This window comes from Artemia franciscana, chromosome 15, assembly GCF_032884065.1.
Source record: "Artemia franciscana chromosome 15, ASM3288406v1, whole genome shotgun sequence".
Lineage (NCBI taxonomy): Eukaryota > Metazoa > Arthropoda > Branchiopoda > Anostraca > Artemiidae > Artemia > Artemia franciscana.
In genome coordinates, this window is record NC_088877.1 from 2,555,302 (window position 1) to 2,581,729 (window position 26,428).

Consider the following 26,428-nt stretch of genomic DNA (forward strand, 5'->3'; position numbering starts at 1 on the left):
TAATTAGGATAAGGTTGTGAGTAGGCTACTTGGTCAGTGCCTATTCTTGGCCAGATGTTTTGATTAAAAATTGTGTTTCCTATATAAGCCTATAGAAAGCAGGCTCCTAATCTTGGACATTAGGTGTATAGGATTAGAAAGTTATAACTGGCTAATGATTAGGACTAGACCAGTTCAGATCAGCTGACTATAATCTTGGAAAACATCTGGCCCTTCAAAATTTCAATTTAGACAAACGTTTGCTCTACACTCTAGTTTATATAAACACAATTATTCTGTTTCACATCATTTGTCTTAGATTAAGTCCATCCAAGGTTGACTGTGTCTGTCATTTAGATATGTTGTTCAAAGTTTCCTAAGATTAGGCATAAGCTTTAAATGTGAAGCCAAGATTATGTTTCACTATAGATCAGTATATTTGAAATTGTATAGTATATTTGAAAGTGTTGTGTATGGTAAAAATATTCAAGCTATACTTATTAAAAAGATTTTGGCATATCCAATGAAGAAACAACCCTATTTCTAGGTGGTATTACATAAAAAAACAAGTTTTTTTAAAATGAAAGTAAAGAGCAACATTAAAAGTTAAAACAAACAGAAATTACTCCATATATGAAAGGGGCATTTCTTCCTCAAAGCCCTGCTCTGTACACTAAAGTTTGACTCTTTCTCTTAGCTCTACTTTTTAAACAAGGAAAAAACTTTTGCGCAAAGAGCAGGGCATTGAGGAAGAAAAGCCCCTTTCATATATGGAGTAATTTCTGTTTGTTTTAAGTTTTAATGTTGGTTCTTACTTTCATTTAAAAAAACTTGTTTTTTTATTTAATTTCTGGACGTTTTTTAATTCATTCATGTTTTGATCTTGGCTCTCCACACATAAATAATTAAAACAAAATTTGCATATTAATTTTCTTTTTGGCTAAATAGCTTTTTCATAGTTTTAATCAGAAGATTTTGAGAAAAAAGGAGAGAGGGAGGAAGCCTAGCTGCCCTCTAATTTTTTGATTACTTAAAAAGGCAACTAGAACTTTTAATTGTTTTACAAACATTTTCATTAGTAAAAAATTTATGTAATTTATGAATTAACTTACATAACAAACTTCTATATTCATATATTTTTATTGCGTATATGAGGGAGTTCACCCATTGTCAATACCTCGCTCTTTACACTAAAGCTTAAATTCTGTCTCAATTCCTTAAGAATGACCCTTGAATCACAAAGGCCATAGAATAAATAGTTGAAATTACTAAAAATACTTTTGTGTAAAGAGCAAGGTATTACAAGGGGGTAAACCCTTTATATGCTCAATAATTTCTCCTCGTTTTAAGTTTTAATGCTGCTCCTCACTTTCAGTAGAAAAAACTTCTCATATTTATTTTTTCCTTGTTTTTTAAATAATGCAAAAATCCTGCACCCCCTTCATTGAAAGTCTCTTCCCCCATGAGAAGTTTTTCCATGGAAAGATCCTCCCATGTAACCTCCCCCCCTCACATCTTCCTCCCAAACCAAAAAAATCCCCCTGAAAACGTCCTTACACTTCCCAGTAACCATTACTATATGTAAACACAGGTCAAAGTTTGTAACTTGCAACCCGCCCAGGGAGACTCCAGGGTAGTAAGTTGTCCCCAAAGACATAGTTATTAGGTGTTTTGACTATGGTGAATAAAATGGCTATCTCAGAATTTTGATCCAGTGACTTTTGGGAAAAAATGAGCTTGGGAGGGGGCCTAGGTGCCCTCCAATTTTTTTGGTCACTTAAAAAGGGCACTAGAACTTTTAATTTCCGTTAGAATGAGCCCTCCCACCACATTTTAGGACGACTGGGTTTATACGATCACCCCTGGAAAAAAAAACAACAAAAAAACAGATAAACAAACATCCATGATTTGTCTTCTGGCAAAAAATTTGAAATTCTACATTTTTGTAGATAGGAGCTTGAAACTTCTACAATAAGGTTCTCTGATACGCTGAATCTGATGGTGTGATTTTCGTTAAGATTGTATGACTTTTAGGGGGTGTTTTTCCCTATTTTCTAAAATGAGGCAAATTTTCTCAGGCTCGTAACTTTTGATAGGTCAGACTAATCTTGATGAAAGTTATATATTTGAAATCAGCATTAAAATGCGATTTTTTTTTATGTAGCTATTGGTATCAAAATTCCATTTTTTAGAGTTTTGGTTACTATTGAGCCAGGTCGCTCCTTACTACAGTTTGTTACCACAAACTGTTTGATAACAATATTTTTCAGTATATTATAAACCCTCCAACTATCATTTATAATTGTTTTGTAGGGATAGATCAAATCTTTTAATACATCAAGAAATGTCTCTTCTAATCACCCAAGCACAGGAACAATAAAATAATTTGGTTTCCTGCTGTATGCCCCTCAAATAAAAAAAATGAGTAATAAAAACAAATAATTAAAAATAAGTATATTCTGGAAAAGGCTGTGTGCCTGGAAATGATACATGAGGTAGATGGGAAGACAAAGAAAAACCAGCAAATTGGTTTTATAATGACTAAAATGTAAAGTAAAAATTAGATAATAGCAATAAGGAAATATACCACCAGGATCCCTCAGCAAGGTTACCAATTGTACAAAAACTACAAACAAGTCTATGACTAAAATTATTAATTGACAGGTTACCAATTGTACAAAAACTACAAACAAGTCTATGACTAAAATTATTAATTGACAGTCCAAAGGTACCCATCAGCATAATAGTTCTGGCAACAAGCCTTTGGTAAATAGTTGAAGAATTTGAACCCAGAGTAGCCAATGGTATGTTTCAATATGTTTGTTTGCCAGCAGAAACGTCCTTTGTTTAAATATTGTCATATTTTATTTAACAGATGGGTTTTGAGCATTAAAGTTGTAGATGCTATGAAAATACTTCATGAGGGACTGCATAGCCTACAGGTGTAGATTGGGCCAGTTATCAAAGCCTTGTGGATTGAACTCTCACACCTATGACTAATTTTTAAGCATTCTCCTTTTATTTAAAATACTCTTTGCATAACATTGAATCAGGTAGTTATGAATCTATCATAACAATGAATTAATAAAAAAAAAAAAAAAAAAATTGTTGTATATCTAAATTGAAAGGGTAGAATTGACAAATAAAACCATTCTGTTGTCATATCTATTTTGTTCATTTTTCTGCAGCTCCATTTTTCGAAGCTATATTCTGTCACTATATCTTCACTCAATGAGTCTCAACTTGTACTTGTCCAAAAGTCAAACTTCAATTTCAGATTGTTTTGCAAATAATGCCAGGAAATCCACCTCTCCTCTATGTGAAAAATTGTTGCCTGAAAATCTCTTCTGCACAAATGATATCCCCTGCTTAACTCCCCCCAGGAGAATCCTCCACGGTGAACCCCTCCTCACTGAAAATTCTTGGACAACTCTTTTTGGAAAATTCTCCTACTTTCACCTGATTTTTACTTAATTTATGACTGGTTTTCGAATCATACTGGGACCCCTCCCCCTATATGCAAGTTTTCCAAGGAACCCCCCCCCCCCCTTAAAAAAGTTTTCATATATTTCTGAAAATTTTTAATTTTTTTAATTTTCAATTTTCTTCCAATTGTGTTGCAGAGCAACACTACTGCTTTCGTATTTTTTTTTTTTTTTTTTTTTTTTCACCGTGATCAGCGACCTGTAGCTCCGAAGTGGTAAGAGTTAAAAATTTGAGATTTTTCAGAGGGAAGGGAAACGTGAAACAGAGTAAAAAAGTTCCAGAGAAGTTCCTAAAATTTCTAACAGTTTTCCATAAAAAAAAAAAACGTTTTTTTCTTAGAAACTCTGCGTTCGATGTTTGGCGTCAAGTTAAGACGACCCTAGCTTCGGAAATAAACTTGTTAGAAATAAAGTTATGCTGAACTCATGTAGAACTTTCATTTGTCTCTTCGAGAACTGGAGCACAAAATTCCGTAGCTCTTACAGATTTCCCGGAAATAATTCCGGAAAAGTCCATCTCGTTCCGATTTTTTTTGGAATTTTCTCAAATTTTCGATTTTGATGTTTCTTATATTTTTATCGAGTAGTGCTATGAAAAGTATGCAAGAAGAAGTGAAGTGTTCTATATACCAAGTTGCTTCGTTCTCTAAGAAATAATTTCCGAAGTTTCGACGTTCTAGAGGTAACTTCTGTTCTGGACCAGCTAGAATTTTTTTTTCCAACGCGGTTCGACAGGTCTCGATCTCCTAACAACTGAAGCTTACAATAGTTTCTCCGAAATAAAATTCGTTCTTTGGGTTTTTCTATTTGGAAGTTTGGTCATGCCCTTGGGGCAATTTAAATTTTTTGGTGAATTTGGTTTGTTTTATATTTTCCTAGCTTAGACCATCAAAAGTTAAGCAGAAAACTATAAGACGTTATTTCCGTATCTCTTTCAGATTTCCCGGAAATAATTCCCGAAATGTGCGTCTCGAAACATAATACTTCGAATTGGCGTCAAGTTAAGACAGCCCTAGTTTCGGAAGTAAACGTTTTAGAGATAAAATAATTATGAACTCATATAGAACTTTTATGGATGTTTTTGAGAACTGAAGCATGAAATTCCGTAGCTCTTACAGATTTCCCGGAAATAATTCCGGAAAAGTCAATCTCGTTCTGATTTTTTGAAATTTTCTTAAATTTTCGATTTTGATGTCTATTTTATTTTTATCTAGTAGTGCTATGAAAGTTATGCAAGAAGAAGTAAAGTGTTCTTTATACCAAGTTGCTTTGTTCTCTTAGAAATAATTTCCAAAGTTTCAACGTTCTAGAGGTAACTTTGGTTCTGGGCCAGCTAGAATTTTTTTTCCAACGCGGTTCGACAGATCTCGATCCCATAAGACTGGAACTTGTTCTCGTTTATTTCTGGACCAGCTAAACATTTTACCAAACTCAGTTTAGTAGGAGCTCGAAATAAAACCATATCAAAGATGCTTCAAGATAACAATCGAAGCCGCATTAGAAAAATGTCCTCTGAAGGACATAATGGAGACTGTTGCTCTGCAACTGTGTCCTGTAGGGCACAGTTGCACGTGTTGCTCCGCAACTGTGCCCTAAGGAACAGGGCACAGTTGCTGCAACACTTCCCGTTGCACAGGCAACGGAGGTCTAGTTTTCATTGGTTTTGTCATAATAAAATTTACTACTACTACTACTACTACTACTACTGAAGCTTAGGTATTATGTTATATAAATACTAGCAAGAGGAACTAATTACAGTGCCAATTCAACTAAGGCCAAGACAGCTGAACATTTGCAGAATATCACACACTCATCCTCCAAATGGCCCATTTCAAAGGGTTACTTTTGAGAGAATCTAATAATACTCCAAAATTTCATTTCAAATTAGAGAGGTTCCATATCCATTTCAAGGTTAGAAGGTTCCACATCCAACAACTAATGGAAAAAAAGTATAAACACATAAAAAATTTGTGTATATTCATTTGTGTTACATTTTTAAGGGTCTGAAAAAGATTTCACAGGGGGAGGTAAACCACCTAAGCCTCACCTCTGGATGCGGACTTACTTGTATTAAATAAAAAAGCAAGTTTTTTTTTAACTGCAAGTAAGGAGCGACATTAAAACTTGAAACGGACGGAAATTACTCCGTATATGAAAGGGGTTGTCCCCCTCTGCAATGCCTCACACTTCACGCTAAATTTTGATTCTTTGTCACAACTCTACTTTTCAAAACAATAAAAAAAAATTTAGCATAAAGTTGGCATGTGTCTGCTCTCAGTCTTCAATATCGCATTTTTCTTCAACTGATAACTAAAGAGAAACTTACTATTTAATAAAGGCACTTAGGTAATTTTCAAAGCATTAGACTTGCGATAAACAATAGACCAGGGGCGGATCCAGGATTTTCTTTAGGGGGAGGGGGCGCATAATAGGTTGCTTGGATAAACTTGAAAAAAAAGAAATGCCTGCAATTTAAAAGGAACCTCGACACCTATGCATCGTAAGTAGGTAGTGGAAATAGTCGTAAATTTAATCCAAAACCTGGAGAGGGTTAAAGTTCTAATAAATGTGTTGAAATTGAAATGATATAAAATATTGATACAAAAAATAGTAAGTTATAAAAACCATCCCGCCATAAAAGAAAAATAAAAAGCTGTTCACCATCTATAAAAAAATTATATTTAATATTTTCTGCATAATTTTTTACCTTTACACTTCTGACCACTATAGCAAATGTGTCAATCTTTTTATTGTCAAAAAATAAAATGATCTTGAACCATCTTTTGGGGTCATGCACTCTTTGTAATCAAACAGTTCGTGGTAACAAACTGTAGTAAGGAGCAACCTGGCTCAGTAGTAACCCAAAGTCTAAAAAACGGAGTTTTGATGCCAGTAGTTACATCAAAAGAATTGCCCTTTAATAATGATTTTAAATTTGTAAATTTCATCAAGTTTAGTCAAACCCATCAAAAGTTACGAGCCTGAGAAAATTTGTCTTATTTTAGAAAATAGGGGAAACATCCCCTGAAGTTCATAGAGTACTAACGAAAATCACACCAACATATTCAGCATATCAGAGAACCCCACTGTATAGGTTTCAAGCTCCTATAAAAAAAATGTGGAATTCTTATTTTTTGCCGGAAGACAAATCATGGATGCGTGTTTATTTTATTTTTTTCAGGGGTGATCGTATCGACCCAGTTGTCCTAGAATGTCGCAAGAAGGCTCATTCTGACAGAAATTGAAAGTTTTAGTGCCCTTTTTAAGTGACCAAAAAAAAATGGGAGGGCACCTAGTCCCCCTCCCACGCACCTTTTTTTCCCCACAGTCACAAGACCGAAACTTTGAGATAGCCATTCTGTTCAGCTTAGTCGAAAACATAATAAATATGTCTTTGTGGATGACTTACCCCCCCAGTCCCAGGGGGGGGGTCTGCAAGTTACAAACTTTGACCATTGTTTACATACAGCAAGTGTTAATTATAAAGTGTAGAGACGTTTTCAGGGGGACTTTTTTGCATTGGGGGGGGGGGCACGGGGAGGAGGTTACGTGGGAGGATCTTTCCATGGAGGAATTTTTCATGATTCATTTTTTCATTGGTTTAGGAGCATTATTGCCTACGTCGTGACCTAGGCAATAATGGGAAAAAATAATGAGGAAAAGAGGGAAGAGAATTTCCATGAAGGGGGCACAGGATTTTCTAGCATTATTCAAAAGAAAAAAACAATGAGAAAATAAACAATTTTTTTCAGCTGGAAGTAATGAGCAGCATTAAAACTTAAAAGGAACATAAAATATTACATATATAAGGGGGTTCGTCTCCTCCACAATGACTTGCTCTTTACGCTAAGGTATTTAGTAATTTCAACTATTTATTCTAAGGCCTTTGTGATTCAGGGGTCATTCTTAAAGATTTGGGACAAAATTCAAGCTTTAGTGTAAAGAACAAAGTATTGACGAGGGGGTGAACCCCCTCATATACGTAATAAAAATACACAAATATAGAAATTCGTTATGTAAGTTAATTCGTAAGATACGTATGTTTATTATTATCAAAAACGTTTGTAAAAAAAAAAAAAAATCTAGCTGCATTTTTAAGCAACCAAAAATTGGAGGGCAACTAGGCCTCCTTGCCCACCCTTTTTTTTATCAAAATCGTCTGTTCAAATCTATGAGAAAGCCATTTAGCCAAAAACAAAATAATATGTAAATTTCGTTTTAATTATGCATGTGCGGTGAGCCAAAATCCAAACATGCATTTATTAAAAAACGTTCAGAAATTAAATATGTAAAAAAACAAGTTTTTTAGACTGCAAGTAAGGAGCGACATTAAAACTTAAAACGAACAGAAATTATTCCGTATATAAAAGGGATTGCCCCTCCTCAACGCCTCGCTCTTTACGCTAAAGTGTTTTATTGTTTTAAAAAGTAGAGCTGAGAGAAAGAGTCAAACTTTAGCGTAAAGAACCAGGCGCTGAGGAAGGGTCAACCACTTTTATATACGGAATAATATCTATTCATTTTAAGTTTTAATGTCGTTTCTTACTTGCAGTTTAAAAACTTTTTTTTTCTTTTTTTTTATTTAATTATTTGTATAGGTCAAATCGTTTAGCATGTTGTCTAACTTTGTAATGTAGCTTAGTAACTATGGTAGTAACGAAGAGTAGGAAATGAGGATAAAGATACAACTTGTATATTCGTAAAAGATGCATTAACCATCAAATACTAGTTCTTTTAGGAATGTAACAAGAAAAACAGAATGTTTTCCTTGTTATAATGTAACAGATAGAAATACATAGAAAACATTTAAAACGAGGATTTTAAGTATGGGCAATAAAGCACTAACTAATCACTGTTTCTTTTTGCTTTTGTGTATATCCATTTGTGTATATGCTTTTGTGTATATCCTAAGGCCATATTCAGGTATTAGGCATTATTAAGGCTATACTCAAACATCTTAATGACAAATTCTTGCTTAACTTCATTCAGAAACTGTGTATTATGCCTAGGTACAACCATAGACTTTTTCAAGATGTTTACTGATTTTTGTGGTTTGTATTTTTTGGTGTACTCATATTTTTTAATGTATAGTTAGTTTATAATATCAATAACGAAAAACAGCATATTTTGGATCTAGCATACCGCAATGGTGTGCAATATGTTTACAGACGACCACATTAGAAACTGCATTATGAATGGAAACTTCATTCTAATTTACATTAAAATCATATTCTTGTCAATATTATTTACATTCAAAGTGCAAATAGTCACTAATGACCTATTAATAGATTCGTTTTAGCCTTTGAAACTGAATCAGCTTCTGCACAAATAGTTGTACTAACAGATATTTGTTATCTGTTACAGATAACACACAGACTACAGACTACTGTACAACACTGTAGGGACTACAGTCTACAGGCTGTAGTCTGTGCACTACTGGTTCAGGGCAACATTTTCACCCTTTTGCACACCCTCATCACTCCCAAAACAAAAAAAAATCCTCAAGCCTTTCCCTCCCAAAGGTTGGACCTGTGTGTGCCTACGCAAATATACCGACCGTTTTCTGGGGGAGGGCTAATTTGTCTTTTTTTGAATTTTAAATTGAAGAAACCCCATCTAAAACCATTTGCTTCGATTTTATTTTAATCACTGTCTTCAGTGGTTCAACATAACTTCTTGTTTCTTGTTTGATAGGTATAACCATACTATGCCTAGGTATAACCATAGACTTTTTCAAGATGTTTACTGATTTTTGTGGTTTGTATTCTTTGTTGTACTCATTTTTTTCATGTATAGTTAGTTTATAATATTAATAATGAAAGAACAGCATATTTTGGATCTAGTATACCATAATGGTGTGCAAAATGTTTACATAAAAATTTCCATGTACATAAAAATTAGTTTTATTTTTATTTATTGAAATGGTTAAACATGAGTTCTTTGTTTTATTAAAGTACAATTTTAGTTTAAAGAAGTTGCCAACACCCCAATCAAACAATGGACTTCCCTGATGACGAAGATATTCTTGCCGAAGAACAATTCATGCAAGAATACAACAACTTTCCTGATGATATTCCTTTTGAGGGTAACTTGGATTTTATTTTTTGTCTTAATATGGTCATTGTACTATTAGATATTACACCTTGCTGCCTTTGATGTACCAAGAAATCTAGGGAGACAAAAAGGTGGTTGTTTAATACTGCTTATTTTCAAAAGCAAAAGGAGGGGAAGGGGAAGATAGAGGAAGAAGGGGAGGGGATAGACAATTCATATAACACTGCTCTGAATGGCTGATAACAAAATGTGGGAAAATACAGATTTACGATTTAATAAAGACTATTCTAATAGGACATCTAGTGGTAAATATTCTGATATTGAAGGATTTTTCTCAAATATAACTGATAGCTTTAGCTGTTTCTTGGGTTTAGAAATGAGGTTCATTGTATTGCTTGCCAGTTTCTCCTGAAAAACTTTGTTATTACAATATTAATAAATAAGGCTGTTACCTTAATTTAAAAAAAACGAATGCTTTTAGGGAAATTAAAGAGTGACATTTTCTATTAAAACAAGTAGACATTACCTTTGTATGAAGGGGGTTGCTGCTCCATCAACTCAGTGATCTTCATGCTAAAGTTTGACTGCTGTTTTACTGCATATAGACATTATTAAGTCTCTCCTGAAGTGTTAAAAAAAGAAGTCAAACTGTAATGTAAAGCACAAGAGGGTTGAGAATTTGAACTGATAAATGCACTTTGGAGGCCTCAGTCACTTCACGTTGTGCTAATAGTGTGATAATTCATTTTTTTGAAGTGAGACGTGTATTAGTGAAGATCAGTAACACGATATTTGAAGAAGAAGTACCTTACGATTTTAGAAAAAAATTTAATAAAACTTTAAAGGGTAACAATGGTAATTATAAAGGCATGTTTTTATTATTTTTCTGGAAGCAAGCTACTTAGTACGATTATACTTATTAAACTTTGAGATGCTGCAAAGAAAAGTTTCAAGAGAAGTGGTTTTGGGAAGAGGAGAGGACCAAATTTTAACTCTTAAATTAATAATAGGGGAGTGCCTAAGTCATCAGACTCCTATAGTCCTCAGTTTTATGTATTATGAGCAAGCATTTCATTCAGCTGATCGATGACCTTTAGCAAAGGTCCTATTTTTGCATGATATACCAGATAAATACATTCAAGTGGCTAGTGCTATGTACGAGAAAAATATTGCTGCGGTTAAGGTAGGAAAAGAAGTTAGTAGCTGGTTTCATATTGAATCAGGAGTTAAAAAGGGTTGCGTTCTATTCTCATTTATATGGATCATTTTGATGGACTTAGCCAGGAGAAACGCGACGAAGGTCGTTCGTTACGCTGACGATTTGAGCATAAGTATTAGCAAAATAAATGTATTGCTTGAGGTTTTAAGAGTTCAGGGTTCAAGAATAGTTTTGAAAATTACTGTTAGAAGAGTAAGTCGCTAAGACTAGGAGTATGTGAGTGTGAAGAGGTGATCTCGGGTAATGAGAAGGTCGATCGAACGGACATCTTCACTGACCTGAGTTGTAATACTTGTAAAGACGGTGGATGCATGTACACATTGAAAGTACAATAGCCCAGACACAGGGTGTTTTTTTCACAGTTGACAAAAACTTGGAAGAATATGAGAACTGATGTTATGATATTGGAAGTTACAGTGATGATAGAGGCCACATATGGTCGGAAACACGGGCGCTCCGAAAGATTGTCTGACAGGACGTATTTCAAACAGTAAGCTGTTCGAAAAAATGGTTCTATCTCGCTTTTTTTGGCTGTAATAGAGAATTGCTGAGGTGGCTAGGAAAAGTTCTGCTGGTCAAGTATGCTAGACTTAATGTCATCCTTTTCGGCCAACCATCTAGGGCCAAACAAAAAGCAGGTTGCCCCTGAATAGGGTAAGAAAGGGGCGTAAAGAAAGATTTAAGGGAAATTGGAACGGATTGGGATGGTGTAAAGAAGAAGGCTTTGAATAAATTTGAATGAAAAAGGACCGTACGTAGCTGTGTTGGCCTTAAACAGCTTGGTGCTGCAGTGAATTGTCCGGCCTTGGACAGCTTGGTGCTGCAGTGAATTGTCCGGCCTTGGACAGCTTGGTGCTGCAGTGAATTGTCCGGCCTTGGACAGCTTGGTGCTGCAGTGAATTGTCCGGCCTTAGACAGCTTGGTTCTGCAGTGAATTGTCAGTAGCAGTAGTAATATTCTTATCGCCTTTCTTATAACAGGGGTTAATTGAAGTTTTCCTAAAATCGCTTGGTACTTCCCCTTCCCCTTTTGCTTGGTACTAATAACTGTAGTACTACTACCCATATTACTTCTTTCGCTTCTACTTTTACTAATACTACTGCTACAACTTAATTAGTCAAATTAATTTATCTCTAATTTGTTTATTCTGTACATTGTTTCAACGTTGGTCGTTTTTTTTTACTTTTTGTCTCTTTATGTATTCCATTTTTTCTTGTTTGTGGGTTCTGATAAATTACAGTCATAAAAATTGCTGTTAATTGGTACCTGATCATTTTTTTTGTATGATCATTATTTTTATAATTATTGTGTAATTGTTGTAATAACTTTTACAGTTATAAGCTATTTGCTGTTATTATTAATTATTGTCAATTAGAATTAGCTGTAATTGTAAAAAAGAATTATTTGTGTTGTTTAGCAGTGCATAATCTAGAATTTTAAATTCGTTTGGGAGTTCCATTGGCCATGTATTTTGTTGCTTACTTTTTTGTAAAAAAAGGAAAAAAAGAAGAAAAATGAATTCAGAAAACCAAACTGTATAAAACAGACTTCTAGCTATAATTGACAACTTGCAATCTACACGAGTCTGTCATATTATGGTTCTGTTGAAATAGTAAACATAATATTAAGCCACTTTATTGTAGATAAGCTTCTAAGCATTGAGGAAACTATAAAATGAGGTTTTGCTGAACTAGTAAACTTTATTGGAATAGTATCTAATATAATATCGAACATGATATCCTACATATTAACTTAATATCGATTTAATGAACTGATAAAACCTAATAATGAGATATTTTTTGCTGTAGATGAGCCTCCAAGCCTGGAGGATTTTACCAAGTAAATAACCTGAGGTTTTGCTGAACTAGTAAACCTTGTCAAAATATAATCAAACATAATGTCGAACATTAATCATGCTTATTAACTGATAGAACTTGATATTGAGATACTTTTTTAATTTAAATGGACCTCCAAGCCTGGAGGATATTGCCAAGCTAATAAAGTGAGATCCTGATGAACTAGTAAACCTTGTGGATATAATATCTAAAATAGTATCAAACATGATATCATTCTTATTAATGTAATATCGATCTAGTGGACTGATAAAACTTAATATCGAGGTATATTTTATTGTAGATGCGCCTCCAAGACTGGAGGACGTTACTAAGCAAAAAAGTGGCGTTTTGCTGAACTAGTAATCTTTATTGGAACAGTATATAATATAATATCGAACATGACATCATACTTATTAACGTAATATCGATGTAGTGAACTGATAAAACTTAATATCGAGGTATATTTTATTGTAGATGCGCCTCCAAGACTGGAGGACGTTACTAAGCAAAAAAGTGGCGTTTTGCTGAACTAGTAATCTTTATTGGAACAGTATATAATATAATATCGAACATGACATCATACTTATTAACGTAATATCGATGTAGTGAACTGATAAAACTTAATATCGAGGTATATTTTATTGTAGATGCGCCTCCAAGACTGGAGGACGTTACTAAGCAAAAAAGTGGCGTTTTGCTGAACTAGTAATCTTTATTGGAACAGTATATAATATAATATCGAACATGACATACTTATTAACGTAACATCGATGTAGTGAACTGATAAAACTTAATATCAAGATATTATTTTTACTTTAGATGAGCTTTCAAGCATGGAGGATATTATGAGGCTTTGCTGAACTAATAAATAAAATAAATAAATAAATTAATAAATAATAAATAAATAAATAAATAAAATGAGGCTTTGCTGAACTAATAAACCTTAGCCAATAGCATTTAATATAGAACCTGATATCACGCCTATTAATTGATAAAACTTAATACTCGAGGTATTTATTTTATCGTATATGGACCCCCAAGCCTAGAGGATATTACCAAGCTACTAAATTTTATTTTGCTGAACTAGCAAACCTAATCTAGTAATATCTAAATAATATATCACAAAAAATTGAACGTAATATTTAACCTATTCATGTAATATCGAATTAGTGAATTGATAAAACTTACCATCAAGGCATTTTTTATTGTAGATTAGCCTCTGTCTCTTGAAAATATTATCAAGCCCATAAAAGGAGGTTTTGCTGAACTAGTAAACCTAATATATTAAAACGTAACGTCGAAATAGTATCTGTCATAATATCGTGGCATAATATATAACCTATTTATGTAATATCGAACTAATGAATTGATAAACTTATTATCGAGGTATTTGTTCTTTTAGATGAGCTTCCAAGCCTGGGGCATATAATGAATCCCACAAAATAAGGTTTTGATTGACTAGTAAAGCTAACCTAGTAAAACGTAATATTGAAACCGTATCTTGCATAAAATGGAACGTAATATTCAATTTATTCACGTAATACCTGATTGGTGAACAGATAAAACTTACTATTGAGGTATTTTTTATTGCAGATGAGCCTCTATGTCTGCAAGATATTATCAAGCCCATAAAATGATGTTTTGCGGAACTAGTAAAACGTGATATCGAAATAGCATCTAACCCATTAAACTAACATCGAACTATTAAACTGAAAAAATTTAAGACCGAGTTTTTTTTTATTTTAGATGAGCCTCCGAGCCTGGAGGATATAATCAAGCCCATAAAAAAGTTGACTGAAAGACAGGTCCAGAATGTCCCTGAAAAAGCCAAAGAAACCGAAAGATTGTCACGGAAACGCCTACAGGATGATCTCTTTGGTGACTTAGATGGCTTGGAGGACAGTATACTTGAGGAAGTAATAGAAAACTATTCAGGTAAATGTGAAACAGTTCCGAAATCAGTTGTTGTTTTACATTAGTTTGTTATTATTTTTTTTAGGATTTTTTTTTGTGTGGAAATTCTGGAATATATAATTTCTGAATAGAATAATTATAAATTGTAGAAAGCGTGCTGCAATCTAGAAAGAAATTTTCTCGAAAAAGAAGATGAAATGATTGTTCTTGCTTATGTGTCTACACTAACAAGATATTTATTCCTATGGCAATTTTTGAAAACACATAATTTAATGCACGACAATCCGAACTCTTTGGGTTCGGATTGTCAGAAATCGCTACAAATAATAACTATCCTATTTTTGGGATGCAGGGTTTTAACCATTACACCCCTTTCACCCCCCTCCCTTCACCTACACACAGTAAAAAAGCATATATGTGTTCAACCTACTCAAATTTACTTGATAACTAGGAAGAAACATCTTTTAAGGGAAGGGATCTAATCTTACTAGGATGGAAACATTTTCTTTTCACCTTGGTTTAAAAGAGCAATTTTCTAACTTTAAATTTCAATCATTCAGTGAGCCTTTCAGAAGCCAATCAGATGTTATCCTCTTTCTTACCAAGCCTACTGTTCCACTTATCCTTCAGAGTGTTCTTTTTCAGGCAAAAATGTTTTGATTCTAACGAATGTTAACTTTTTGCAAACATTTTTTTTTCACATAAAATTTTCGGTCTGGCTAAAATGGGCTAAATTTTCAGTTCCCTTATTCCAGTGGTTTAATTCCCTTTTCCCTATTTGCAGGTATCGTTATTTAAAAAATGAAACAGTTGATCAAAGTGCTTCAAACACCATAAAACTCACTATCAGCCAAGAGTCTATCTGACTATACTGGCACAAAGAGCTCAGAACTCAATGTTTATCTTCTTATATTTCAACTCCTAGAATCAAAAGATTTACTGAACGAAATCTGAGCAGATTCAATATAAATAAGAAGCAACCAATTCAGTAGCTCTGTTCAATCCTACAGAGTGAATCAAAAGGGAAAGGGCTGAATAGTCTCGACTGAAAAGCCCTTGTTTGCTGAAACAGAAGAAGAAGAATATTGGAAAATTTACTGATTGTTTTAGGTACCTGTTCGATTTATTGTATTTAAACAGTAACCTGTACGAAAAATATGGTTCCATCACGATTTCTAAGGCTATAATGATAGAAAGGCTGAGATGGCTAGGGCAAGTTTTGCGGATGAAGGATGACAGACTGCCAAAGATTGTCTTTTTTAACCATCCATCTAGGGCCGAACAAAAAGCTGGTCATCCTCCAGGTGAGAAGAGGTCGTAAGAAAGGATTTCAAGGAAATTGAAGCTTCTTCGGACGATGCAAAGAGGGGAACCTTGAATAGATCTGGATAGAGTAGGCGCATGCGTAGCTGTATTGACCTTAGACGGCTTGGTGCCTCAGTGAGTTGTTATTAGTTGTAGTAACAATGTAAATTAATCGGTTAATAAGCCAGTTATTTATCAATTAATAATTAATTAATGAGTTGTCAAATGGTTGCACGTGCTGGAGTGTGAAGTGCATTTGAGCGTCCATTATCTGACTAATCTGGCTAGCCCAAGCATCCTTGGATAACCTGCAAGAGATAAAAACAGATGTGTAGCTGGCCATGTGCCTGCTGAAACGCTGATGATAGAAACGCTTCTGAAACGCTGAAAATAGACATATAACAACACCGGTCACGTGTACTCCAATGTAAACATACGAGGTGGGATAGAATAGTAATGAGACTGGCAATACTTTAAGCGATCTAGCTACCCTGCCCTGTTGTCCTTGAGACAGCACGTGCATCAGGACCCTTCTATAGCTCAGTTCGAGTTAGGGCTCAGTCCTCTAAATACGCGATTCGTGAGACTGCGATTAGTGAAGTTATGTTTTCATTGTACGTCACGGAATATCTCAATAGTAACTGGAACTCTTAAAAACAAGATTTTATATCATTACATACATCAAAAGAATTGGTTTCATATGATGATTTTAAATTTACTAGATACATTAAGTTTAGTGTAATGCATCAAAAGCTACGAGCCTGAGAAAGTTTTCCTGGTTTTTGAAAAAGGGGGAAATACCTCCAAAAGTCAAGGAATCATAATTAAAACTGCACCATAAGATATGTGGATCAGAGAAAACTACTTTAGAGGTTTCAAGCCATCATCTTCAAAAATATGGAATTTTGTATTTTTTTTGCAAGAGGAAAGATCACGGGATGAGTGTTTGTTTTTTTTGCTTGTTTTTCCCAGGCGTGATTGTATCGAATAGATGATCCTATAATATCGGGAGAGGGCTTATTCAAACGGAAATAAAAATTCTAGTACCCTTTCGAAGTGATCAAAATGATTGTCCGTCATTTTGGGACTTTAAAAACCAACCAAAGGGCTGTAACAGATATTTTGAAGAATAAAACGGCTGAAAACTTCCAGCGCTGCTACGAAGAGTGAGAACAACGTCTCCTTTCGGTATGTAGCTGCCCAAGCGAGGTACTTTGAAGAGGATAACATTGACGTTTGAATTTAATAAAAACTTTGTTTAGAAAAGAATTAGTCTGATTACTTTTCTACTGCACCTCGTAGCCTCTTTACGCATTTCCGAAAGTGTGCCGCTTCACTATTACTGTCCTTTTTTCATCCCTGTATATAATTTTGCATTTTTTTTATATTTTGAAATTAACAAATTGTCTATTTACATGTGACGTCATTTACTCTCACTTGTCCTACATTTTCTGGTGTTAGCAGGTGTAACGTATCTCAAAGTAACTAGAAGTTTTTATTCTTGTAAAATACTTTTATCTCTACAGAGATTGTTGGAATATTTTGCTTTTTATATCACAATAATATCGTGGCATAATATATAACCTATTTATGTAATATCGAACTAATGAATTGATAAACTTATTATCGAGGTATTTGTTCTTTTAGATGAGCTTCCAAGCCTGGGGCATATAATGAATCCCACAAAATGAGGTTTTGATTGACTAGTAAAGCTAACCTAGTAAAACGTAATATTGAAACCGTATCTTGCATAAAATGGAACGTAATATTCAACCTATTCACATAATACCTGATTGGTGAACAGATAAAACTTACTATTGAGGTATTTTTTATTGCAGATGAGCCTCTATGTCTGCAAGATATTATCTATTTGTCGTATCTTGAAGGCAAAACAAAACTCTCTGTGTATAAATCACTGATCATCGAAAACAACCGAAAACCCCCATTTTTATGGAGTTTCTTCATCCCCCTAAAGGCTCTAAATAGGCTTTAGGGGATAAAAAGAGGCAAAAGCCCCACTCTTATTTGCTGTAATCCATCTTTATTTTGAGTTTAACTTGATTCTCATTTTAATTTCTGTTCCTTTTACATTTTATTGACTTATTCCTAGTGATTTCTGTTCGTATCCAAGTTTGACTTGCTATATGTTTTTTTTACCAATCGTTTTATGTTGTGAACAGTTAATGTCAATAGCTCCAGGTTTCAAATACATATTGAAAAAGGGGAATTATTAGTGTCTTGAAAATCAAATGGGAAAACCGACTGAAGTAGTTCTCAGAACCTGCTATTTCTAAATGGGAGCAAACTGCAAAAAAGTCACAAAAACGCCTTTTGAATTAGTGTAGCTGTGTTTTATTTTCTCAAAAAAATTTGAATTCGAGTTTCATATGAAAAGTTCAATGGAAAAATATAAAATTTTTTTTTCTAAAAATGTGCAGCGCGATCCTTGTAATTTGACTCGTGCTCGAAAAAAGCAGGGTATAGGAACTACCATGCCATCTATATTCTCCCTGCTGAAGACAGTAGTTACATCAGATCACTTAACTAGTCGCCATATCAGACTAATGAAACTTGATCGATTATATTGATGGATAAAAACTAATTCATGGAAGCTTTAGGAATTTCGATGTTTTGGTGCAATTATAATGGAAGAAAAACTTTTCAAAATACGTGTCGTTTTCAGGTAAGTGCAAGTGACACTCCAATCTTTTGAGGGTTAAAGGGCGTCTTTAGAGGGTTGAAACGAACACGGTATTATTTCAAATTTGGTGTGAGTGTTCATTTTAGCTTCTTTCCCCTTAGGTTTGATTTAATCAGTCGTAAAGGATATCTTCTTTTTTTTTTTCAATGACAATACCAAAAAAGTCTTTGTATACTATTTTGTAGTGCAATCTTCTTCTTATAGCGTTCGTTTTAACAAATTTAAAACGTTTACCAAGAGAATTCTGCCTTTTCATTGAAAAACTTTTCACTTGTATGCTCTTAAAACACTGGAAGAGATTTATGCATTTAAGCAGCAGAAGATTGTTCGTCCTCAGCAATACAAAAATATGTAAGAAAAAAAAAACTTACAACGGGATAAAATCAATAAGTTTTGTCCTGTTCTAAGTTTTTTCTTCTTATATGTTTTTGTATTGCTGAGGACGGCCCTTGGATATAGGGCCGAAATATTCATTCTAAATTGTTTCCCACTATCATGAGAAATTCCTTATTGTTCTTCATGTTTTTGGTATTTATGATGGAAAGGCAGTGTGGCCTTCGTCGCTATTTATTACTTGTCAGCAGTTTTCAAGTAATCAATTACAAACAAAAATCGTTTTACCGAATGAAAGTAAACAGCGGCTTGAAAATCCAAACAAAAATGAATCACAAAACAATCACAAATCACGATTTGATTTAGGCAGTAGAATCATGCAGCATACGCATATGCTTTGGTAAGCGATAAAACTATTAATGCCAAATAAATTATAGACCACGACAGCCCTTTTATTCTTGAACAACTGGCACGACGCCAAAATCTCTTCGGAGATTAAATCTCTTTAAAGATTAAATCTCTTTGGAGATTACTATGACAGATGTCGTGACACAATCGTCTGAATTTGGCCTTTGGGTTTGACACCAAAATCTCTTTGGAGATTAAATCTCTTTGGAGATTAAATCTCTTTAGAAATTACTATGACAGATGTCGTGACACAACGGTCTGAATTTGGTCTTTGGGTATGACTCCAAAATCTTGGAATCTGGCTTTATATCTTTCTGGAATATGTCTATCTTCTTTTAGACGCAATAGCGATAAAAAGTATTTGAGCCTAAAACAGTTACTATTTTTTTCGTTTATTTTGTTTTACTTTTTAAGCTTTCCATTATCTTTTTCAGATGCAAAGTGACTAAAAGTATCTGAGCCTAAAACAGTTACTATCTTTTAAGGTATTTTTCTTTTATCCATTTTCTCTTTCTTTTTATCTTACGGTTTTATCTTTTTTAGATGCAAAGCGACCAAAAGTATCTCAGCCTTCAACAGTTACTAGCGCAAAGACAGCGGATGCCTTGGAGAACCTTTTTGGAAGATCTTCCCCTGTTAAATCCCCATCACCTATTGATCATGATTCTTATCTAGACAGGCTAGAAGCTATTATATCTACAAAAAATGCTGCCCGAAAAAATGCCAAGTAAGATTTCCCTCTTGGTCATTTCTATGATTCTCTCTTAGTGATTTTATTGATTTTGATTCTATTCATGCTGAAACTAGTGATTCTATGTTTGTATCCATAGTGATTCTTCTTTAGATTAAAAAAAAAAACACTTTTTTTAACTGCAAGTAAGGAGTGACATCAAAACTTAAAGCAAACCGAAGTTATTCCGTATATGAAAGGTGTTTTCCCCTCCTCAATGCCTCAATGCCTCAATACTCTTTACGCTAAAGTTTGACTCTTTCTCACAACTCTACTTTTTAAAACAGTAAAAAAATTTAGCGTAAAGAGCGAGGTGTTGAGGAGGGGACAACCCATTTCAGATACGGAGTAATTTCTGTTCGTTTTAAGTTTTAATGTCCTTCCTTACTTGTAGTTAAAAACTTGTTTTGTTTTTTTTTATTTAATTTCTGAATGTTTTTGAATTAATGCATGTTTTAATTTTGTCTGACCGCAAATGAACAATTAAAACGAACTTTGCATATGAATTTTTTTTTTGCTAAATGTTTTTCTCATAGTTTTGATCGGACGATTTTGAGAAAAATGGGTGGATATTTAGTATATACAAATACAACCTTGTCCCAAATGTTAATAAAAGTGACGATTTGTACCATTTTCTTTGCAAGAGTTAAAAACTCCAGAGTTTAAAAAGATTTATAATTTTTTTTTTCTTTTTTTTTATAGAGGGCATAGACCTGTTACATCTAGATATTTTGGAATATACAAATTCCCATTTAATTAAACAATTCGAGATATTTGTCAACAAAGTGATAATCAGCGGAATAAGAATTAAGTAAGAATTAGTAATTCTTTGAACCATTTACAATCAAAACTAAATAAGAATATTGAAAAATATTATATACAAAAAAAATCTTTTGCACGAACAGTAATAGAAGTCTGAAATAGTCTGCGTCACATCCAGAAGCCTTTATGAATAGGGAAAGACTAACTTAAACAAAAGATGAGAAAAAAGATATGCTCTACCAGAAGACAATTTATGCTTATACGTGTAATAGTATTTAGCAGAAATTCTGTCTTATGGCTATTGTATTGTTACGTGAAATACCATTTTGGACATTGAATAAATGTGAGTATGTCTCGATTTTCTTTTTGTTTTTGGCATAGCATGTTTTTTATATTATATCTTTAAACATATCTGTTAATCTTTTTTGTGGTGATTACAGCTTCCGGAAGTGAAGCCGAGATATTGGGATTTTATTGTTATTTCTACAATTTTTTTTAACTGTCTTATTAAAAGTTTTACCTCTTTTTGAAAACTTTAATTTCGTTTTCATATTTGCATGTTTGTAAGTGTGTTAAGATTCATTGACTTTCAATATATCCATGTACCTATATCAAATTGGAGCCATGTTTGTCAGCTGTTTTCATTTTCAGCTGTTTCAAATTGAATTTTCATTTCAATTGGCAAAGAAAAATCTGAAAAAAATGTGTTTTTGCGATAATTTTTTTCTTATAATTATAATGCTCGTTGGTTTTAGGTTCAGTAACACAGGAATACAATTTATGTTAGAGTGTAAAAAACCATAAAGCCCATCAATCAGCTGTCAAATCTACCCTCAATTCCAAATCTTATTAAGGGTTTTTTTTTGCTTGTTGAATAAGTTCGAAAAAATTTAAATGTCAAAAAATGTTGTACTCCTGTAAAAAGCAGGGAAAATAATATTTTGTTCTCCTGTGAATGATGCCTTTTGGTTTTATACCAAATAACACAGGAACGTAATTCATGTCAGAGCGTAATTGCCATAAACCTTTCAATCAGCTGTCCAACTCAACCTCATAAGCATTAGGCTGTATAATAAGCAAAAAGAAACATATTTATTGGCAGTTAAAAAAGTTAGAAAAAAAATTCAAAAGTTAAAAGGAAATGCTGTTCCTATAAAAAGCTGATTAAAAATCATGATTTTGCTCTCCTATGAATGATGGGTTTAGGTTTTTGGCCCAATAACACAGGAAAATAACTTTCATAAATGTATAGATACTATCAAGCCCTTCAGTCAGCTGTTAAATCCAGCTGATTTTGTTCAAGTTATATAAAAGTTGGGAAAAAGTTACAAGTAAGTTTTGCTCCTACAAAAACTGAGAAAAAATTTACATTTTTGCTCTCTTTCATGTGATGTCTTTTAGTTTTGGCCCAATGACACAGGGATGTAATTCCTTTTAGTCTGTACAAACAAAACATTCTTCAATCAGTTGTCAATCTTACCCTTGCATGCATTATGTTGCGTAATATTCAAAGAAAAAACTTATTTAAGTTAAAATGATCTGAATAATAATATGTTATAACCAAATCTTTATTTTAGATCTGAATTACCTTTACTGCGACGTCGCAAATATGCGTTCCGTACACTACCAGACGTGCCCTTCTTAAGTATGACCAACGAAAAAGGAGAGAGGATGTATATGCTACTGAAAGACCAAGAGCAAAGGGTAATTTGGTTGTTACATATTTTTAACTAGACAATTTTATTGCTCTTACGATTACAATTTGAATGCTATTACTACTAACTCACTGCAGCACCAAGCCGCCTGAGGCGAACACAGCTACGCACGCTCCATCCCAATCTTTTTAAAGCTCCCCATCCCTCCATCCAAATATTTTCAAAGCCCTCCTTTTACACCCCCCCCCCCCAGAAGTTCCCATTTTTCTTAAAATCTCTTCTTACGACATCCTTCCACCCCATCAGAGGATGACCTGCTTTTCGTTTAGCCCTAAACCAGTGGCTCCCAACTGATATTGGGCTGTGCCCCACCTAGCCATTTCTAAAATCCTGATGGCCCCCTCGTAAAATTTAAATTTCTTTATTCAAAATTTTACGTGTATTCATCTGACGGAAGCTTAAAATGCAATTAACTAGCTATCTTTTTTTTGGTCGTCCGCTACAAATACTTTATACTAATGAAAATTTTGTCTGAATACAACACTCTTAATACTATGTATGACGTCATTAAATTACTATCGTGTATCTGTTTTGCTCTAAGTTTATCTGAATGTGACATCATTCACTTCAATTTTTTTTTGTTCAAAATTGAGGCTCTGATGTATAGTCATCTCGAGGATGCGCGTCCTGCCCATAACCCACCAAAATATTGCCATGCCCCACCGGTGGGGCTTGTGCCCCACGTTGGGAATTAGGGCCCTAGACGGTTGGCCGACAATTACAATATTTGCCAATCTGTCCCGCAGAATGTGTTCTAGCCATCTCATCCTTTTTTGCATTATAGCCCTAGAAAGCTAGGTTGAACCACATTTTTCGTATAGCTTACTGTTTGAGATACAGTCAGTCAGTCAGATACCCAAAAACAGTCTATAGGCAAATTACTCATCTATAAAATTTTTAAAGAAAGTTTGTCCGAAAAGCGATTGTTTACCTTACGTTTTTTTTTTGGGGGGGGGAAGGAGGTTGTCGAATCATTACTTTCTTGAGATCAATTTCTGCATACCTTTTTTTGACGAAAAGCACAATGCCTCTCAATCGTATGTCCAAAAATGAAAGGCTCCTGAAATAGGGCGTCAACCTTTGGTAAACAGCTAAGAAGTGATTTTCCTTATTGCTTAAGATGGGGGACTGTAATTCTCCTATATGATATTGTCGGCTTTTAAGATTGCAATGGCGCAGTTTTAATTCTCTCTCTCTCTCTCTTTCTCTCTCTCTCTCTCTCTCTCTCTCTCTCTCTCTCTCTCTATCTATGTCTCTCTATGTCTCTCTCTCGAGGGAAAGAAGTGTCCGGATTTGTCCCATCACAATCCGACAGAGAAATCTATCCGGACTAAGAGCATTAACGAAAAGGTAGATAGCACAACGACCAAATAATTTGAGAAACAAGTAGCAACAAAAAAAATCCTGATGTTATACTTACAGCTTTGCACAATAATGTGCAAGGTGTCAGAAAAAAAATGACCTACCTTAAACAGTTTTTCCAGTATAACTTTTGATAGCATTAATAAACCAAACTAGGTTTTCTTCCTTGAGACATAAAGGTTAGATGGCACTCTTACTAATTATTGTAGAACTTTTCACCAAGTAGTGTCTCAGTAATTAAGGGTGTCCGATTCAACACACTTCCAGTTCAACCTCGACCTCCCCTACTCATTATAATCTTTTTTTGAAACTTATAAAAATATTTATGCTTGTTTAGTATTTTTTTTTGTTCGATGTTTACGCTCATTAGTCAGGACATTACTTTTCTATTAGGTTAAGCATAAGATAATTTTTTATCTTTTTTCTTATCTTCTTCTTATTAAGACCATAAAATATGGCCAAAAAATATGGCAAATAAATATGTATAACCTTTCAATATGTTCTTTTCTTAGTAATGAAAGTTGACCTGTCATGGCATTATTGCCGGATGGATCTGCGTTATCAATCAAGTTATGTCCTAAAGGACAAAGATCCCCCAGTGAAGCAAAATTGCTGATCAGTCTTTTCGTATTTAAATAGGGAAACACTTGGTGAAATTTTTCTTCAATAGTGTAGTTCAAATAGTGTAGTCAAATTTTTGTATTTAAAAAAGAAAACACTAGGTGACATTTTGTTCAATAGTGTAGTTTAAATAGTGTAGTCAAATTTTTGTATTTAAAAAGGAAAACACTTGATTTAAAAAGGAAAACACTTGATTTAAAAAGGAAAACACTTGGTGACATTTTTCTTCAATAGTGTAGTTCAAATAGTGTAGTCAAATTTTTGCATTTAAAAAAGAAAGCACTAGGTGACATTTTGTTCAATAGTGTAGTTTAAATAGTGTAGTCAAATTTTTGTATTTAAAAAGGAAAACACTTGATTTAAAAAGGAAAACACTTGGTGACATTTTTCTTCAATATTTGTTCAAACAGTGTAGTCAAATTTTTCTATTTAAAATTGAAAACACTAGGTGACATTTTTCTTCAATAGTGTAGTTTTAATAGTTTAGTCAAATTCTTGTTTTTAAAAAGGAAAACACTTGGTGACTTCAAATAGTGTAGGTTAAAGTATATTTTATATTTTATGGATTTACATGTTTATTTTCCATCAAAAAAAAAAAAAAAAAAATTATAGAAAAACAAAAACAAAAATACTGTTACCAAAGAACAATTTCGAAGACGGTTTCGTCAGCAAACTGCTTCCGGTACCCTCCATTTCTTTTTTGCACTTTGATCGCAGGAATAGAAAATCTAAATAAAGAGGATAAGTAGTTTTTATCAAACAGTTCGTGGTAATGAACTGTAAATAAGGAGCGAACCGGCTCAATAGTAACCAGAACTCTGAAAAACGGAATTTTTATACCAATAGATACATCAAAAGGATCGGATTTTTATGCTGATTTTAAATATATAAGTTTCATCAAGTTTAGTCCTACTCATCAAAAGCCTAAGAAAATTGCCCTATTTTCTATTCTATTATACTGCTTTTCTTTGTTATATTAGCTTTGTTGTGCTTGATATTGTTGAGTTAAGTGTACTTTTTGATTTGCTTGTTTATTGATTTTAGTTTCTTTTCCATTTGTGTATAACTGCAGGCTCGTAAATCAACATTTATCAAATGGTCAGAACACTTTAAGCCACTTTTAATCATTTCTCAAGGGAAATAGCGTCTCATTTTTCCAATAAATCAGGGCTCAGCCATATTGTGAATAGAATGACGTTCAACAACTATGATTGGAGCGCAATGAAAGAACAGATTTTTAGTATTTGATTATTCCACCCATTTGATCTTAGATATGTTTGAAAAATAAAGATAACAGACAGCAATTGTAAATGAACAATTGAAAAAGGTAAATAAATTAAAAATTAAATAGATAGAAAAATAATAAAACAAAACAGTAGACAAATATAGAAAAACCTAAAATTTCACTGTTGCCAACTTGTGCTGTCCTACTAATGTATCTTCTTTTTGTTTTGCAGCTTTTTAGTCTTTGATTATTCCACCCATTTGATCTTAGATATATTTGAAAAATAAAGATAACAGACAGCAATTGTAAATGAACAATTGAAAAAGGTAAATAAATTAAAAATTAAATAGATAGAAAAATAATAAAACAAAACAGTAAACAAATATAGAAAAACCTAAAATTTCACTGTTGCCAACTTGTGCTGTCCTACTAATGTATCTTCTTTTTGTTTTGCAGCTTTTTAGTCTTTGATTAATCCACCCATTTGATCTTAGATATGTTTGAAAAATAAAGATAACAGACAGCAATTGTAAATGAACAATTGAAAAAGGTAAATAAATTAAAAATTAAACAGATAGAAAAATAATAAAACAAAGTAATAGACGTATATAAAAACCTAAAATTTCACTATTGCCAACTTATGCTGTCTACTAATGTGTTTTCTTTTTGTTTTGCGCGCATCTCCGATGTAAATATTACATCTTCGATATAAAAAACCTAAAATTTCACTGTTGCCAACTTGTGCTGTCTACTAATGTGTTTTCTTTTTGTTTTGCAGCG

At 33.4% G+C, this 26,428-nt stretch overlaps 1 protein-coding gene across 1 annotated transcript in view; it reads left to right on the plus strand.

Moving 5' to 3' along the window:
- The window catches only part of LOC136036703 (chromosome transmission fidelity protein 18 homolog), a 128,412-nt gene that overhangs the window by 3,469 nt on the left and 98,515 nt on the right, over window positions 1-26,428 (plus strand). The window contains exons 2-5 of the mRNA XM_065719023.1: window positions 9,430-9,549; window positions 14,319-14,507; window positions 19,777-19,960; window positions 22,303-22,429. Of these exons, the coding sequence (XP_065575095.1) occupies window positions 9,462-9,549; window positions 14,319-14,507; window positions 19,777-19,960; window positions 22,303-22,429 (588 nt within the window). The 5' untranslated portion in view covers window positions 9,430-9,461. The remainder of the gene's footprint in view (window positions 1-9,429; window positions 9,550-14,318; window positions 14,508-19,776; window positions 19,961-22,302; window positions 22,430-26,428) is intronic.